This window comes from Conger conger, chromosome 9, assembly GCF_963514075.1.
Source record: "Conger conger chromosome 9, fConCon1.1, whole genome shotgun sequence".
Taxonomy (NCBI): Eukaryota; Metazoa; Chordata; class Actinopteri; order Anguilliformes; family Congridae; genus Conger; species Conger conger.
Genome location: NC_083768.1, coordinates 49238485 through 49256067, shown reverse-complemented (window position 1 = coordinate 49256067; position 17583 = coordinate 49238485). Strand labels below are relative to the sequence as shown.

The 17583-nt window shown below is 51.8% G+C and overlaps 1 protein-coding gene across 1 annotated transcript in view; it reads left to right on the top strand.

Annotated features, from left to right (window-relative positions):
• arid1ab (AT-rich interactive domain 1Ab) overlaps positions 1-16633 on the top strand; it is a 58104-nt gene extending 41471 nt beyond the window's left edge. Inside the window, exons 7-20 of the mRNA XM_061254217.1 lie at positions 245-412; positions 1545-1878; positions 4723-4850; positions 5090-5190; positions 5360-5569; positions 6051-6255; positions 9231-9363; positions 10392-10567; positions 10684-10819; positions 10989-11111; positions 11414-11510; positions 11967-12792; positions 12902-13032; positions 13152-16633. Of these exons, the coding sequence (XP_061110201.1) occupies positions 245-412; positions 1545-1878; positions 4723-4850; positions 5090-5190; positions 5360-5569; positions 6051-6255; positions 9231-9363; positions 10392-10567; positions 10684-10819; positions 10989-11111; positions 11414-11510; positions 11967-12792; positions 12902-13032; positions 13152-15077 (4694 nt within the window). The 3' untranslated portion in view covers positions 15078-16633. The remainder of the gene's footprint in view (positions 1-244; positions 413-1544; positions 1879-4722; positions 4851-5089; positions 5191-5359; positions 5570-6050; positions 6256-9230; positions 9364-10391; positions 10568-10683; positions 10820-10988; positions 11112-11413; positions 11511-11966; positions 12793-12901; positions 13033-13151) is intronic.
• Positions 16634-17583: the final 950 nt, after the last annotated feature.

The window sequence follows — 17583 nt, the reverse complement described above, 5'->3', positions numbered from 1 at the left end:
GAAGCAAATAACGAAGTGCTTTGCCCAGCTCTGTCGCTCATTCATTGTGCTATAATGATCGGTTAAACCCGTACCATTGCTATACCCTGATGAAGGCGTATACTACTGAAACTGATGGGCATTTTCAAGTAAAAAAAAAAAAAAAAAAACCAAAAACACTTTTTAATCGCATGGAGATAAGTGGGCGATTTTAATGGGCATAGCTCATTGGAGACTCTCTCTCTCTCCCCCTCCCTCTGCGCAGTGTTCATGCGTAACCCTCAGATGACCCCATACGGCTCCCCCCAGCCTGGCTCCGCCTTATCTCCTCGCCAGTCCTCAGGAGGCCAGATGCATGCTGGGATGGGGCCTTATCAGCAGAACAACTCCATGGGCAACTACGGGCCCCAGGGGGGGCAGTACGGGCCCCAAGGTGAGCTCCACGGGGCCCGGGCAGCGCAGATCTGGAGGAGTTTCAGAAAGCGGCTCTGTTTACGCCTTAAGCTCCTACAACAGCTCTGGCATCATCGCAGGGATTCAGATGAAGTCTTTCAACTAGAAAGCTTTGAAGCTCCCTTGTTAATATATTAATATATGCATTTCTATGTATCTATTTATGCATGTATCTTGCCTATATTTGCATATGCATCATATTATATGAACTTAAATGTTTTTATAAGAAAATAACTTAAGGTCTTAGAGGAATACACTACAATTTTGGGAAATATTCATTTTTTTCCGACTTACACAGACTTAGACGAGATGTTTCATTTTTTAGTGCATTTACTGGCTCGGTTCTCATGTTAGCATAACGTGTTAGCTTAGCATAAAGCCTTGAAGCCTATAGGAGTCAGTAGCCTAACTAGCTGAGATTTTGGCTCAGTGATCCAAGCACCTTCTGAAGGTATCTAGCCCTTGTGCCGGATCTAGCTTGACCTTCACTGCAATCAACCTGCGGAAGAAGGAAGGATACATGTGTAGTCAGCGGTTATAGTATCAACCGTCTAATTTCTCCAAAAACAATGTCTCTCATTTTCACAATGTTTTTGTGAATACCTATAAAGAAGACCGCGTCGGAGTTGCTGCAAGGTGTATTTCTTCATTTCTGATCTTTTGGTTCTGTAGTCCAGCACTTTGGAGTTGAAATTTAACAATGAATTTGAGGTCAAAGTACAGACTCTCCCCTTTAATTTGAGAATCGCATCCCTTTTTAAATAGTCCCCTCTTGACTTTAGGGTTCCAAAACTAATTGGACGGTTGCCTTCTCGGCTGCTTTTGAATGGTTTATTCAGTCGCTTCCTTAGTGCAGGTGTAAGAGAGCTTTCTGCATCTAGTCTTCATTCTAGGCTTTTGACTGCCTTTGGAGTCTGTTATTGGTATTTGTCAACATGCGGCTCAGTTGTGCCAATGACGGTCACTGAAGCCACTGCTGTAAAAAGAATGAGTGGACTGCACTGTAAATGAATGTTTAGGCGTAATGATGTAAAGGAGGGAGACCTGGAGATGGGTGTGGTGTGGGGTTTTGGGCTCTCCTCACGGTGTTTACCATGCCCCCCCTCCTGCAGGGTACCCTCGGCAGCCCAGCTACAGCAGCATGCCCAACGCCAGCTACCCCGGTCCGGGCATGGCCGGCACCATGAACCCCATGTCCGGGCAGGGAGGGGGGCCGCCGTACTCCGGGATGCCCCCCGGCAGGATGGTCCCCGGCCAGATGGGCGCGCGGCCCTACGGACCCAACATGGGCCCCAACATGGGCCCGAACATGCCCCCCAACATGGGCAACATGCCCCCTCAGGTGGGCTCAGGGATGTGCCCTCCCCCGGGCAGCATGAGCAGGAAGGCCCAGGAGGCCGCTGCAGCCGCCATGCAGCACGCCTCCTCCAACTCCATGCACAGCAGGTAATGTGTGTGTGTGTGTGTGTGTGTGTGTGTGTGTGTGTGTGTGTGTGTGTGTGTGTGTGTGTGTGTGTGTGTGTGTGTGTGTGTGTGTGTGTGTGTGTGTGTGTGTGTGTGTGTGTGACTGACTGACTGCTCGTCTGCACTGCCTGCAACTCTGTATTTGCGTTAGCCCCTGTCTGTGTTTTTCATGCTGTTAAGGTTTTCTCTTTCTGTGGCTCTGGTTGTCTCTCAGACTGAGTCTTCCTTTGTCTGTGTTCCTTTGATTCTCTTAGTGTCTGATTATCCCCTGTGTCCTCGTGTCTGCAGTCCCTCCCCTGCCTCTGTCTCTTGCTCTTATCTCCTTGCGCTTGAAGTGCTCAGCTGTATGTGATGTAGCCTGTGTGTGATCCCGGTATGTTTGTGATGTTCCTGCAGCGTCAGTAATTCTCCCAGCTCTGTCCTGTGTGTGTGATGTTGCTGTAGCGTCAGTAATTCTCCCAGCTCTGTCCTGTGTGTGTGATGTTCCTGTAGCGTCAGTAATTCTCCCAGCTCTGTCCTGTGTGTGTGATGTTTCTGTAGCGTCAGTAATTCTCCCAGCTCTGTCCTGTGTGTGTGATGTTCCTGTAGCGTCAGTAATTCTCCCAGCTCTGTCCTGTGTGTGTGATGTTTCTGTAGTGTCAGTAATTCTCCCAGCTCTGTCCTGTGTGTGTGATGTTTCTGTAGTGTCAGTAACTCTCACAGCTCTGTCCTGTGTGTGTGATGTTCCTGTAGTGTCAGTAACTCTCCCAGCTCTGTCCTGTGTGTGTGATGTTGCTGTAGCGTCAGTAATTCTCCCAGCTCTGTCCTGTGTGTGTGATGTTCCTGTAGCGTCAGTAATTCTCCCAGCTTTGTCCTGTGTGTGTGATGTTTCTGTAGCGTCAGTAACTCTCACAGCTCTGTCCTGTGTGTGTGATGTTCCTGTAGCATCAGTAATTCTCCCAGCTCTGTCCTGTGTGTGTGATGTTCCTGTAGCGTCAGTAATTCTCCCAGCTCTGTCCTGTGTGTGTGATGTTTCTGTAGCGTCAGTAATTCTCCCAGCTCTGTTCTGTGTGTGTGATGTTCCTGTAGCGTCAGTAATTCTCCCAGCTCTGTCCTGTGTGTGTGATGTTTCTGTAGTGTCAGTAATTCTCCCAGCTCTGTCCTGTGTGTGTGATGTTCCTGTAGCGTCAGTAATTCTCCCAGCTCTGTTCTGTGTGTGTGATGTTTCTGTAGCGTCAGTAACTCTCCCAGCTCTGTCCTGTGTGTGTGATGTTTCTGTAGTGTCAGTAACTCTCCCAGCTCTGTCCTGTGTGTGTGATGTTCCTGTAGTGTCAGTAACTCTCCCAGCTCTGTCCTGTGTGTGTGATGTTGCTGTAGCGTCAGTAATTCTCCCAGCTCTGTCCTGTGTGTGTGATGTTCCTGTAGCGTCAGTAATTCTCCCAGCTCTGTCCTGTGTGTGTGATGTTTCTGTAGCGTCAGTAACTCTCACAGCTCTCTCCTGTGTGTGTGATGTTTCTGTAGTGTCAGTAATTCTCCCAGCTCTGTCCTGTGTGTGTGATGTTCCTGTAGCGTCAGTAATTCTCCCAGCTCTGTCCTGTGTGTGTGATGTTTCTGTAGCGTCAGTAACTCTCACAGCTCTGTCCTGTGTGTGTGATGTTTCTGTAGTGTCAGTAATTCTCCCAGCTCTGTCCTGTGTGTGTGATGTTTCTGTAGTGTCAGTAACTCTCACAGCTCTGTCCTGTGTGTGTGATGTTCCTATAGCGTCAGTAACTCTCACAGCTCTGTCCTGTGTGTGTGATGTTCCTGTAGCGTCAGTAATTCTCCCAGCTCTGTCCTGCTTTAAAGGTGCATCAGCAGTGGGAGGAGCTCTGAGGCGAGGCTAGACCAGGCCGGCAGAGACAGGAAGTGATGGTAGTCAGGGAGTGTGAGAGGAAGGGAAGGAGAACGCAGGGCAGAGGTAGATGAGGAGAGCAGAGGAAGAAGAGCTGGTCAGGCCTCAGGGACTGCAGGTTAAGGTGAAGGTCTGCTGTAAGACAAGGCTGCTCTAGACTACCATGCCAACTCCAGGAGGCTGCACCACAGCCCCTGGTGGATTTTTTTTATTTTTCTGTGATAATGATGTGATATAGAACTAAATAGCTTCATAGAGAGCCTGTAGAGCGATTTGAAGTTTACTGGGTGTCGCAATGTAAAATCGGACTTACATTTTAGATAATGGGGTCTTCAGAGATTTGTAAAGATGTATGAAGTTATGACGGTTGGAAAAAGCGAATTCTTTCTAGAAAAGGTGATTAAGGATGTCATTTCAACTTATCCGAGGTAGAAGTTCGGGTGAAATTTCTTATTTGTTTCAAGACTGGTCTAAATGAGCCAAAAATGGCCAAATTTTATTTTCCGGCAGTCATTTCTCAGGTATTAGTTCTGCATTTTTCTTTGCAGAGTGAGACAGTCCTCATATGACTCATCATTTACAAAAATATTCACACAAAAAAGTACAAAATTGGTCCCCTGTGACAAAATGGTCCCTACATACAAATTTACAAAGATTTAGGGCTACAAACTTTAGACTTCCAAAAAGTCACATTTCATGCCTCCATACATTTTCCAAACTTTAAATGGCTCTACCTTTAAATGGCTCTATGCGAAGCTAAAATCTTCTGGAATTTCATATCACATCATTGTCTATCAATTCACAGAAAAATGCAATTATCCAAGAGGTAGCTGTGCTGCGACCTGCTGGAGTTGTCAAGCATTGGCCCTTATCTGTTTGAAACTCTTAATCCAAGTGAAGCTAAAGAGCAAGATTGTGGCTTTATGATGAAGAGAACCTCTTTTGTCCCCCCCCAGGCCACCTGGTTACCCGATGTCGCAGGGCATGATGGGAGCTGGTGCCCCCTATGCGCCGACCATGAATAGCATGCCAGGCATGATGAACCCGCAGGGAGGCCCTTACCCCATGGCCAACAACACTGCAGGTGCGTACGGTCTTACCGTGCCTGGTCTGCGTGACGCACACGCACACGGACAAGAATGACTCTCGTTAAGTGTCATTAATGTGTTTTTTTTGGCTGTTGGCCTTTAATGTATGGACTATTCCCTGTTCTAGGTACTAGTCACAGTAACACACAGATATGTGAAAATGCTTAAGCCTGCAAAATAACAGCTGATGTCCATTTCCAACTTATCTCATCCCCTTTGTCCCTCTCTGTCTCAGGCATGTGCCCAGGTCCAGAGTTTGGTCTGGATGTGAAATTGAACCAGGCCCCGAAGATGAACAACAAAACTGATGGGACCCCCAAGCCTGAATCCAAAAAGGTATGTCTCGTTTGGTCCCTACCCCCTGGAAGTGGTAACTAACCCTGAGGGCCAATGGTCACATAATGACCCTGTCAGTGCATGTTGAGGCAGCGCCGGCATATGCGTTGGGACTTCTGAACATGACCATAGTCCCCGGTATAACCCACCCTCCCTTCCTCCACCACAGAAGTCCAACTCCTCCACCACCACCAACGAGAAGATCACGCGTCTGTACGAGCTGGGCCCGGAGCCCGAGAGGAAGATATGGGTGGACCGCTACCTGGCCTTCGCCGAGGAGAAAGCCATGGGCATGACCAACCTGCCAGCCGTGGGCCGCAAGCCGCTCGACCTCTTCCGCCTCTACGTATCCGTCAAGGAGATCGGCGGCCTCACACAGGTGCGCTGGCCGGTCGCAGGTCCCCATGTTGGGTTTCAGTTTTTCTGAATAATGACAGTTATTTCCTTATGTGCCTCGAAAAACTGGGAATATTCAGACCTCAGTTACGACATTAGAGATAAACACTTACAGGACTAAAGTTTCAAATAACTGGCATGTGAAAGAGCAGCACCCCAAAGTACAAATTATAGTATTACTGGAGTGGTTTTCCTGTACAACCAGAGTGTGCATGAAGTTAATTGAGTAACTAAGTATAGTAGAGCACAGGGGTGTTTGAGTGGTACAGTGTTTCAGGCCTCCATGAGGGCTACATTGATAACCACTGAAGAGATAATTACCAGAGGAAGTCATATTTTTGTATTGTAAATGCGGACAGGGCTTTTTATTGGCTGCTTTGTTATCGGTGAAGCCCCGTGGCTGCCCGTCGGCCGTTGTCCTGCCTCCGGTCGTGACGCCGTGCCTCCCCTCCGTGTGTCCGCAGGTCAACAAGAACAAGAAGTGGCGGGAGCTGGCGACCAACCTGAACGTGGGCACGTCCAGCAGCGCGGCCAGCTCGCTGAAGAAGCAGTACATCCAGTGTCTGTACGCCTTCGAGTGCAAGATCGAGCGCGGCGAGGACCCCCCGCCCGACATCTTCACCACCGACGCCAAAAAGAACCAGCCCAAGATCCAGCCCCCGTCCCCGGGTCAGTGCGCCACTCCGGCCCCAGGCTCCGGCCTAGCGCGCGCGCTTCCTCGGCTGCTGCTGCTGCTGTTCTGCGCCGTTCTTGTATTTATCCCCTCCTGTGTCTTTTTCGCCCGAGCGTGTTTTCCTCGCCGCGGGCTCCGGGTGCCTGGGCTTCGTGCCGAAGGTGTTATTAATCTTACCTTTCCCTGCCACCGCTCCCGTTTAGCACCTCTGTACAGTGCGCCGGAAGGTACAATATTAATGTCCTCATTTGGCGGCGCTAATGTTCGCCGTTGCTGGAAGTGTGAAATGGCCCTGCTGTCTCGCGGCGGGCCGGCGCCGCGGCGCGTGACGAGGAGCTCGCTCCGGCGAACGCCCACTGACGAACCTGCCGTCTCCCTGCTACGGGTGTGCACGTCTGTGACGCGCTGGTTAGCGGGACTGAGATGGCGGCCATAGCGCTTAGGTACTGGGCTTGGCGAGACGTCGTTGTGGACCTGTGGTCCTTGTTCAGTCCGCCGCTGGGCTTGTGACTGGCCAGGGCGGTCCCTGTTGTCGGGCGGGGCACTTCTGCCGTTTGGTGGTGACAATTATGATGGCGGCTTGGGGTCGTCTCAACCCGTGTTGATGTGGATGGTTTCCTTGTATTCATTTGTCACTTCTTTATTACATGAGGTGCTTTAGTCCTTTCTTTGAACGGTTCATTAAAATGATGAGCATTTTATTATACAAAATCAACATACATTGAGTGTGAACCTAAAAAGAAATGTGGGATGTTCTGAGGAGGGTCAACATTTGCCAAAACAAGTCACCTGAATCGGAGTCGTCGAGCGAGATGAAATATGGGAAGTGTAATTAAGCAGCAGGTCCTTGCGAGTCCTCATTTCCTGATTGAAGAGCCCCTCGTTTTCTCAGCTGAGAATCCGATTGGCTCTCCCGGCTGTGAAACATGGAAAGTGCTGGAAACATCCGTGGATTTCACACGAATGCTGCGCAAGCCCCAGTTTGGGCGGTGTGGTGCGTGGCCAGGCAGGTTTGCGGGGAGTGTAGAGTGGAGTGGGCTGGGTGTGGGCGGCGGTGGTTTCCTAGGCAACTGCCCCCCCTCCCCCCATGGGAGGCTCCGGCTCCCCGCGGCTGAACCCGGCCGAGAGCCGTCATGCACGGGGCAGGGGATCTCCGGTGATGTAACACGTGTCCGCGGGCCAGTCCTGCCAGCGGGGTCCAAGGGGAATATGGGGGGGGCATGGGGGGGGCAGTCTGCTCACAGAAATCCCTGCAGCTTTCTTCTGAGCTGAGAATGATGAATGGGAGGGGGAGGGGTGGTGTAAAGACTCCAGCAACCGCCCCGCCCCTCTTCCTCTCGCTCCCTCTCTCTCTCTCTCTCTCCGCTGAGCTCCCCCTCCCTCCCCTGACGGAGGGAAATCCCTGCCCTGGAGAGGGGTGGTTTGTGTGGAGAGCTGAAATGTGAATAAGTGTGACCTGCCATTGACCCCTGCCAGTGTGCAACTTAATGAATGGAAGGCTTGAGTCATCAGACACCACATGCTAATAGTGAGAAGTCCTGATGCGCGCACTCACACACAGGCACACACACACACACACACACACACACACACACACACACACACACACAATCTCTCTGACAGGGCACACATTAATCTGGCTGCAGGCTGAAACTAGAGGAGTTTCCTTATTGCTGCGCCCAGTCCTGGGGGAACTAAAAGATAACTTGATGTTCAGATTACAGAGCATCTCAGCATTTCTCCACTGCACAATGAACTTTAAGAATATACAAAATTGGTCAACTTTAAATGTTGGATTTTTATTTGTTTAAGCTTTTAGACATCAATAACAATCCGAATGAAATGCAGGTGCTTTGTGCAAACTGTAAATAATACCACTCAGGATATGCTATTGCATTTAACTTGCTGAGAGAATAAATGCTAGTCTACAAGTCTAACTCACAAGCACTAGGCAGATCTGTAACACTATTCTCCCTCTGTGAACAAAATAACTCATGACATTTTTAGAAATAAACCCATAGTTTGAGTCAGAACATTACCGTTTACAAAAATAGCTTGAAATGAAAAATCAGTAGATTAATGAGATAACGAGGAAGCTGTTGCAGTGAGGTGTGTTAAAAATGCAGAGGGCCACAGAAAGAAAAAGGGGCTTGTGGGAGTCGGAGGCTGGAAAAAAACGATCCTTGCGGATTATTTAAAAACTGCTCTAGATGATGATGATAGTAATAATGTATCATTTACATCTTTCGCCCTAGAGAAAATTGTAAACATTTACTGCACTCATTATTTAAACGGTAAATGATTAACATGCCCCCAAGCGGTAAAGGAGCGTTAAATGCAGCGTTTAATATCGGCGGGCTGAGGCAGCCCCGCTCTTCTGGGTCTGACACTAAAGCGAGGTCCTGTTCAGGCTTGTTGGGCGCGGTCTCGTGAAGCGTTTGGCCCTGCGTGTTGAGCGTTCCTTCCTCAGTCTGTTGCTTTGCATCACTCTTCACCTGCGTTAGGTCACGGACGTGCCTGCACACCCCTTAGTTTCTCTCCCAGAGGCTTTACTCGCACTGATCGCAGAGACGGCGCTCATTAGGCAGTTGGTTTAGAGCTGTTTCTGTGTTCTTTCCTGGCTTGCACTTCATGAGTGACTTAGGAATGGACTTCATGTATGGTTGATGTGTATACCTTTTGTCAGTGCTTGTTTTATGGCCTGTAGGAGGCACTGTGTCAGTGTGTGTGTGTGTATCTGGGTCTGTGATGTGCATCCCTATGACAGTAGCTATATCAGTCTCTATATGTGAGTCTGGATGAGCTTGTGCGTTTGCCTCTGTGTGTCTGTGTATGGTATGTGCGTGTTTGTGTGTATGAATTGGTATTGTGTGTGTGTGTGTGTGTGTGTGTGTGTGTGTGTGTGTGTGTGTGTGTGTGTGTGTGTGTGTGTGTGTGAGTCACTGTTTCTGACGTGCACTTTTCCCTGCAGCGGGATCTGGTTCTCTGCAAGGGCCTCAGACCCCCCAGTCTACCACCAGCTCCATGGCTGAGGGGGGAGACCTGAAGCCTCCCACCCCTGCTTCTACCCCACACAGCCAGATGCCCCCCATGCCTGGGGTCAGGTATGTCCTTTATGTGCCTCTCTGCCTCTCCTTCATCCCCATCTCTCCCTCTCCTTCTCTTTCTCTCCCTGTCTCTTTCCCCTCCATCCTGGAGGCTTTGCTGTTCTTTTTTTAAACCTTTATTCAACCAGGAATACCCCACTGAGATCGAAATCTATTTTGCAAGGGGGACCTGACATAAAGCACAAAGTTACCCAAGCAGACAGTCGACAATCAAGTTACGAATAAAAAATGGAGCCTGAGGCAGCAGTGTAATAGCAATTAAAGAGCAGAGTAGAGGTTAAAAGCAGGAGCACGCTTTAGTCACCGAGTCATGAATTGAAATTAATTTGTCAAGTTTAAGATTTTTATCTAGCTGTAAGGTGCTAAATATCTAAAGCCAAGCTTTTCAAATTCAGTTGAGGGATGGGTTATTGTTTTGTGTAAGCCAGGAGATCAATCTGCTCAGGTGTAAAGAAGAAAAAACCAGATCATTTGTATAAGAGATGGTGATGGGTTAAAGATTTCTTCTGTAATTAAGTGCTGTTTGACAGTATTTTGTCCTGCTTTCAGGCTCTCCCCCATGCCTTGTGCTGTAGTCCCTGTGCTGTAGACCTCCTACTGTAGAATCTATGCTGTGCTGTAGACCTCCTGCTGTTGACTCTATCCTGTAGTCCCTATGCTGTAGACCTCCTGCTGTAGACTCCGTGCTGTAGTCCCTATGCTGTAGACCTCCTGCTGTAGTCCCTGTGCTGTAGACTCCATGCTGTAGTCCCTATGCTGTAGACCTCACTCTGTAGGCCTCATGCTGTAGTCCCTGTGCTGTAGACCTCCTGCTGTAGACCTCCTGCTGTAGACCTCCTGCTGTAGACTCCGTGCTGTAGACTCCGTGCTGTAGTCCCTGTGCTGTAGACCTCCTGCTGTAGACTCCATGCTGTAGTCCCTATGCTGTAGACCTCACTCTGTAGTCCCTGTGCTGTAGGTCCTGTACTCTCTCTTGTCTCCCTTGTGCTGCAAGCCCTGTGGTTTAACGCTTCCTCCTCTTTCAGGAACAGCGTGGTGAGTCTGCAGGACCCCTTCGCCGACGGCAGTGACCCCGCCTTCCCCAGGAGGAACGCCATGACCCCCAACTCGGCCTACCAGCCCGGGATGGGCACCCCCGACACCATGGGACGCATGGGCCCCTACGAGCCCAACAAGGACCCGTTCAGCGCCATGCGGAAAGGTGAGCGGGAAGGCGGGCCTGCTGCCTGGGTGGGTGGGACCAGGGTGGGCGGGCTGGGCCAGCCTGTGCAGGGCCAGGTCAGCTGCAAGAGTTTGACCCAGCGTTTGTCTCTGCAGCAGGGGAGCAGTTCATGCCCCCCGGGCAGGGCGCCACCAGCGGGATGGGGGACCAGTACAGCCGCGGCCCGCCGGGTGCCATCGGCAACATGCCGCTCGGACAGCGGCCGCAGTACCCCTACGGACCAAGCTACCGGTAAGGCCGCCAGACCGCAGCGAGAGACCGTGGTGTATGGCTGCGATTCCTGCACCGGTGAACCTGTGGGCCTGTTGTTTAGGCTGTTGGCTCAGATTTACAAACCGCTTGAGTACTGTCGTCTCTCTGTCTGACCCGTCTCCTCCCCCCGACACTGTGTGCCTCTCAGGCAGGAGCCCGGGATGGGCCCGGATGGTGCCATGGGTCCAGGGGCGCCGCAGCCCAACATGATGCCCTCCAGCGCTGACACGGGGATGTACTCGCCAAACCGCTGCCCCCCGCAGCCACAGAGGTGAGCCGGCGGGATAGGCTTCGCATTCCGACCGGTGAAAGCGTTTTTAGGGATGCGGCCGGGTTCTCCTCTGGGGCCACGTGTCCCAGCAGCCCTTTGTTATGCATCTCGAAAGCTCACAAGCCCGGTGTGCGCCGTCCACCTCGTCCGTCTGTGGGCGGATCTTTCCCCGCTCCTGTCGTCCGACTCTGAAAGCGCTCCATCCAGAATGGGTTCTGGTTTATTCATGAGATTGAATGAATTCACTGATTAAAGGGAATTGTTAGGCATCTGTCCAATTTTCCTGTGCTGGGTCTTTACAGGCATGATTCCTATGGTAATCAGTACCCTGGCCAAGGAGCTCCCCCTGGTGGCCCATACCCCAATCAGCAGTCTGGAATGTACCCACAACAACAGTCTGTGAGTATCCACAGCATTTCACTAATAAATCTGACCAGCCAATTTTTGTTTTTTTTCCTTGCAACTATGGGCTTATATGCCCTCATAAATGGCATCATTGTACATCATGTTTTAATGTACCACTTAATCTTATCTAATCTGAATCACAGTTTGGACATGGTATGGTATGGTAGTGCAGGGATACTCAATCCTATCCAGAAAGGGTTGGTGTGGGTGCAGGCTTTTTTTTCCTGCACCCTTTCTGTGTAAGATCCCTAGTGTAATGAGTGTTCACCCAAGGGGTTTTTGCTTTGGTTGACAAAATTTACAAAGTTAACCAAACATAGTAGTGCAATTTTAATAGGGGCTCAAAACAAAAGCAGTCATTTTGATCGGTTGAAAAGGCTATAAGCTCGAGAGTGCCATATGGCACTCTTCAATCTGAAAGGGGACTAGCATGGTGGTTTCTCCCTGCAGAACTACAAACGACCAGTGGATGGAGGCTATGGTCCCCCGGCGAAGCGACATGAAGGGGAGATGTACAATGTGCCCTTCAGTGGGCAGCAGCAGGCCCCCCCGCCCAGCGCCCCCCAGGCCCAGCAGGAAATGTACAACCAGTACGGCCCCTACCCCAGCTCGGATCGCCGGCCCGCGGGCCCCCAGGGCCAGTTCCCCTTCCCCTTCGGACGGGACCGGCCACAGAGCTCCGGGGGCCACAACGCCCAGCCCTCCATGCCCCCCCAGATGATGGGCAGCCCCATGCAGTCGGCCCCCGAGGGGCCCCAGGGCGGCATGTGGCAGGGCCGCAATGAGATGGGCTACCCTGGCTACCCCAACAGGCAGGGCCCTGGCGTGCCCGCCCAGGGCCCCGCGTACCATGCCATGAGCCGCTCCGAAGAGATGATGCCCTCCGACCAGCGCATGAACCACGAGGGCCAGTGGCCCGGTCACCTCAACCAGCGGCAACCGCCGTACGGGCCAGCGGGCCCGGCTCCACCCATGACCCGCCCCCTCCAGCCCAGCTACCAGTCCCCTCAGTCCATGCAGAACCACATTCCGCAGGTGTCCAGCCCGGCCCCCATGCCCCGCCCCATGGAGAGCCGCACATCCCCCAGCAAGTCGCCCTACATGCACTCGGGCATCAAGATGCAGAAGGCGGGGCCCCCCGTGCCGGCCTCGCACATCGCCCAGGCGCCCGTGCAGCCGCCGCTGATCCGCCGCGACGTGGCCTTCCCGCCGGGCTCTGTGGAGGCCTCCCAGCCCATCCTGAAGCCACGCCGACGCCTCACCATGAAGGACATCGGTACGGCCCCGCCCTCACACCCTGCACCGATCCTATACTCCATACCGTCAAGTGCTTCAGGCTCTGACCGCTAACGCCTCTGCTTCTCCTTCCTGTTCCTTTTCCACAGGGGCCCCCGAGGCCTGGAGGGTGATGATGTCTTTAAAATCAGGTCTCCTGGCCGAGAGCACCTGGGCTCTGGACACCATCAACATTCTGCTTTACGACGACAACAGCATTTCCACCTTCAGCCTATGCCAGGTGAGTAACTGTCGGGGCTTGGTAAATACACAGCAGAATAGTTTCATGTGTCTAGCTTTCTGTACGTTGCTGGTCTTCCCGTACCATGTGCTTACGCCTGTCCCTGGTTCCCCCCACAGCTGCCTGGCTTCCTGGAACTGGTGGTTGAGTACTTCCGCCGCTGCCTCATTGAGATCTTTGGCATCCTGAAAGAGTACGAGGTCGGCGACCCCGGCCAGAGGACCCTGCTGGACCCCGATGCCCTGGACCGGGACCGGTCAGACGAGGAGGAGCAGGAGGAACTGGAGGACATGGACGACGATGATGATGATGATGAGGAGGAGGAGGAGGAGGAGGAGGAAGAGGACGAGGATCAGAGCGAGGGCCCCGAGCAACAGCAGAAGATGCCAGTGACCACACCTCAGGTGACGGTGAAGAAGGAGGAAGGGGAGGAGACTGAGGGCGAGAGCAGCGGGGAGAAAGCAGGACCGGAGGAAGAGAAGGAGGCAGGGGCAGAGCCCAGCTTGGCAGGCCCATCCCAAGACCCAGGAACCCCCCAGGAGAAGCCCAAGCAGGCCAGCAAGTTTGACAAGCTCCCCATTAAGGTGGTGCGGAAGAAGGACCCCTTTGTCGTGGGCTGCTCCAGCAAGCTGGGCCGGCCACAAGAGTTCGACAGCGGCCTGATCCACTGGAGCATCGGCGGGGGGGACACCACGGAGCACATCCAGACCCACTTTGAGAGCAAGATGGACCTGCTGCAGGCCCGGAAACGGGTGCCCGCCACCCCGCCCTCCAGGAAGAAGGCCCCCGCCTCCGAAGTGGAGACGGAAGAGTCTGAGAAGGCCGGGGCCAAGTCCGAGGAGGAGGCTCCCCAGGCCCCCGACCCTCCCCCAGAGAGGAGCGCATCGGCTGCCAGTATCACGGCCACAGTGGACGACGTCCTGTCGGCCCGCCCCGGCTCGGTCACCGAAGAGGCAGTGAGAGGCCCGTCGGGCGATGGCTTCCAGGAGAACGGCAAGTTCCTGTTCAGCATCAACCCGGCGGCACAAAACCGGCGCAACATCAAGATCCTGGAGGACGAGCCGCACAGTAAGGATGAGGCCCCGCTGAGCACGCTGTCCGACTGGCAGGACTCGCTGGCCAAGCGCTGCGTCTGCGTCTCCAACATTGTGCGCAGCCTGTCCTTCGTCCCCGGCAACGACCCCGAGATGTCCAAGCACCCGGGCCTGCTGCTGCTCCTGGGACGCCTCATCCTGCTGCACCACCGGCACCCTGAGCGCAAGCAGGCGCCCCTGACCTACGAGAAGGAGGAGGAGGAGGACCGGGGCGTGGCCGGCCACAAGGACGAATGGTGGTGGGATTGCCTGGAGCTGCTGCGTGAGAACAGCCTGGTCACCCTGGCCAACATCTCGGGCCAGCTGGACTTGTCCATCTACCCCGAGAGCATCTGTCTCCCCCTGCTGGATGGGCTGCTGCACTGGGCCGTCTGCCCCTCTGCCGAAGCCCTGGACCCCTTCCCCACCCTGGGGGCCAACGGCTCGCTCTCCCCCCAGAGACTGGTCCTGGAGACCCTGAGCAAACTGAGCATCCAGGACAACAACGTGGACCTCATCCTGGCCACACCGCCCTTCAGCCGGCTGGAGAAGCTGTACGGCACGCTGGTGCGCCTGGTGGGCGAGCGGAAGGTTCCGGTGTGCCGCGAGATGGCCGTGGTGCTGCTGGCCAACCTGGCCCAGGGCGACAGCCTGGCGGCCCGTGCCATCGCCGTGCAGAAGGGCAGCGTGGGAAACCTGCTGGGCTTCCTGGAGGACAGCCTGGCGGCCACGCAGTTCCAGCAGAGCCAGAGCTCCCTGCTGCAGCTGCAGGGGGCGCACTTCGAGCCCACCAGTGTGGACATGATGCGGCGGGCGGCCCGCGCCCTGCACGCCATGGCCAAGGTGGAGGAGAACCACTCGGAGTTCACGCTGTACGAGTCGCGGCTACTGGACATTTCCGTGTCGCCCCTCATGAACTCGCTGGTGTCCCACGTGATCTGTGACGTACTGTATCTGATTGGCCAGTCATGACAGCCGTGGGGTGCGCCCGGGCCGCTTTCTGCTCCCGCCCCCGACCCCGCCCTCCCTGCCCCGACCCCGCCCCCTCCGTTTTCTTTGCGCGTCTGTCGTAGCGCGCGAGTGGAGAAAAGCTAAGAGCAAAACCGACTGTTTTTTGTCCTTTTTTTATTTATGCAAAAAACACCTCTGATTCCACTGTCTGACCCTTTCGCCCTGCTTCTCACTAAAGGAAGGATCTCATGAAGGAGCGGCGGATATAAGAAAAGCGGGGGGGAGAACAAACGGAGAAAAAAACAGACGCCGAGAAAACGAAACGGAAAAAGAAAAATGGTGAAAACTAACGCAGATAAAGACGAACGGATCGGGGGCGTCGGCCTTGGGGAGTGTGCTGCCTAACGGGAAGGACTTTTTTAATAAAAAAAAAAAAATTAATAAAAAAAAAAAATAGAAAAACAAAAACTGTAACCAAAGTTGCTGTCTCGTTTACAGTGAGTTTGGGGGATACGTGCGCCCTCTCTCCCTGGGGGAGGGGCTGCGCGGAGAATACAATTTTATGGTTCATATTTGGAGGCTAACCAGACTTCTGGACTCTTGTGTGGTATAATTGCTGTAACTTGGACGCTCTATATTCTGCCCTACAAGAACCAGGTTATCGGCTGTGAACAGATGTCTTTAAATGGGAGGCCCGTGCAGTAGATTGTAGGACTTTTTTCTGTACTGTACACCTTAAACAAAACTGTAACCATACTGTAATAATACTGTTTCACACTGAGAAACGCTGGCTCCGCAGCAGAATTGTAGTTTTTAAAAATGTTTTTAGTTAATGTTGAAGAGAGAAAAAAAGGCTTTCCCCCCAAAGTATTGTGGACCTACAACACCCTGACCTCTTCTCTTTAACCCTCGATTGTATGAATTGACCCTTAAAGACATCACCTCTTAGGACTGGTTCTCAACTTTAGATGCAGTCTAGGCTGCAGTGTATATATGACATTGTACATTACACTCTCTTTCGCTCTCGCTCCTTCTCAAACTTCTGAAGCTCCTCACCCTTTTTATCTTTAATCATTCAAAGGTTACTACACGAGTTCACTTCCATGCATCAAGCCTTGCCCTGCATCGAGCCCCGCCCTACGATAATTTAACCCCTCCTCCTCCTCCTCCCTGCGCCAGCCCTGACCCTCGTCCCGCCATCCTGCCGGTGAGATGCGCAGCTGGAGCTGTGTGTGTAGTTAGCTGCTGTCCCCCCCTCCACTCAGGCAGATCACCTTTTGGTTCCCTTCAGATAAAGGTGTGGAGAACAAGACAAAAGAAACCTCTTCCAAGTTCAATTTTAGCTCCTTATACAGCAAAACAAAACCCAGATGAAGAAACACAAATTGAGATTTTTTTTTTTTTTTCCAGTGATATGGATTCTGCATATTTGTATTTCAGACGATGTAGCTAAAAAAACTTGATGTAAATTCCTCTTTTTTTCCTTTTTTGGCTTAATGAATATCATTTATTCAGTATGAAATCTTTATACTATATGTTCCACGTGTTAAGAATAAATGTACATTAAATCTTCGTAAGACGTTTGTGATGGTTTTATTCATTTGGTGGAAGGCCACAGCATTAATGCTTTCCCGCAGTACGCTCTGTGATTTTTAGTGTCTGTGTTAGTGGCTCTGGAAGACATGCAGTTTCTAGGATAATGTGGCTCGTGATGGCCGCCAGGTTCTGGCTCTATTTCATTGACCCACATTACAGCTCGTTTAACCTGAAATGCCTTCGTTCAGGCGGCGGGCCACTTCTCCAAGGAGCCAGCTGCCACATCACAAAACAAGGGATTTTGGTTTACAACTCAGTTGCAGAAAGTCAAAGTATTTCTCTTTTACAGCTTTGTCAGCTTGTGCATTGCATTTCCCTCTATAGTACATCTGAAGAGTGGCATATGTACAGCATCGTCCATGTTGTAGCGCAGACCTCCACCTACAGTTGTGTTAAAAAAAAATAGCAGTACAACATCAGTAACCTGATTGAACCACTGTTATTAAAAGTAGTCATCTTTCTGCACGGCAAATAATTTACTTGTAGATGTAGTAGTCTAATAGAAAAACAACAGACCCAACTGTCATGACATGCACACTGCTTGTTCTGAGTAATTGACCCATTCATTGAAAGGGGCGTGTTCAAAATAAGTGTGGAGTTCAATTACAGAATTCATTCATTCTGTGAAAAAACAGGTGTCATTAATTGTCCTTCCTTTATTAATGAAGAAGGGGAAGCAAATGTTTTAATACATTGTTCTAAAATATATTTCCTTCTGAATTCCTAAGTAAAATGGGCCATTCCAAACATTGTTCGGTGGAACAACGTAATTTGATTAAAAAGTTGATTGGAGAGGGGAAAATGTATAAAGAAGTGTAGCAAATTATAGGATGCTCAGCTAAAATGATCTCAAATGCTTTAAAATGGGCGACATGGCTCAGGCAGTAAGAGCAGTCATCTGACAGTCGGATGGTTGCCGGTTCGATCCCCC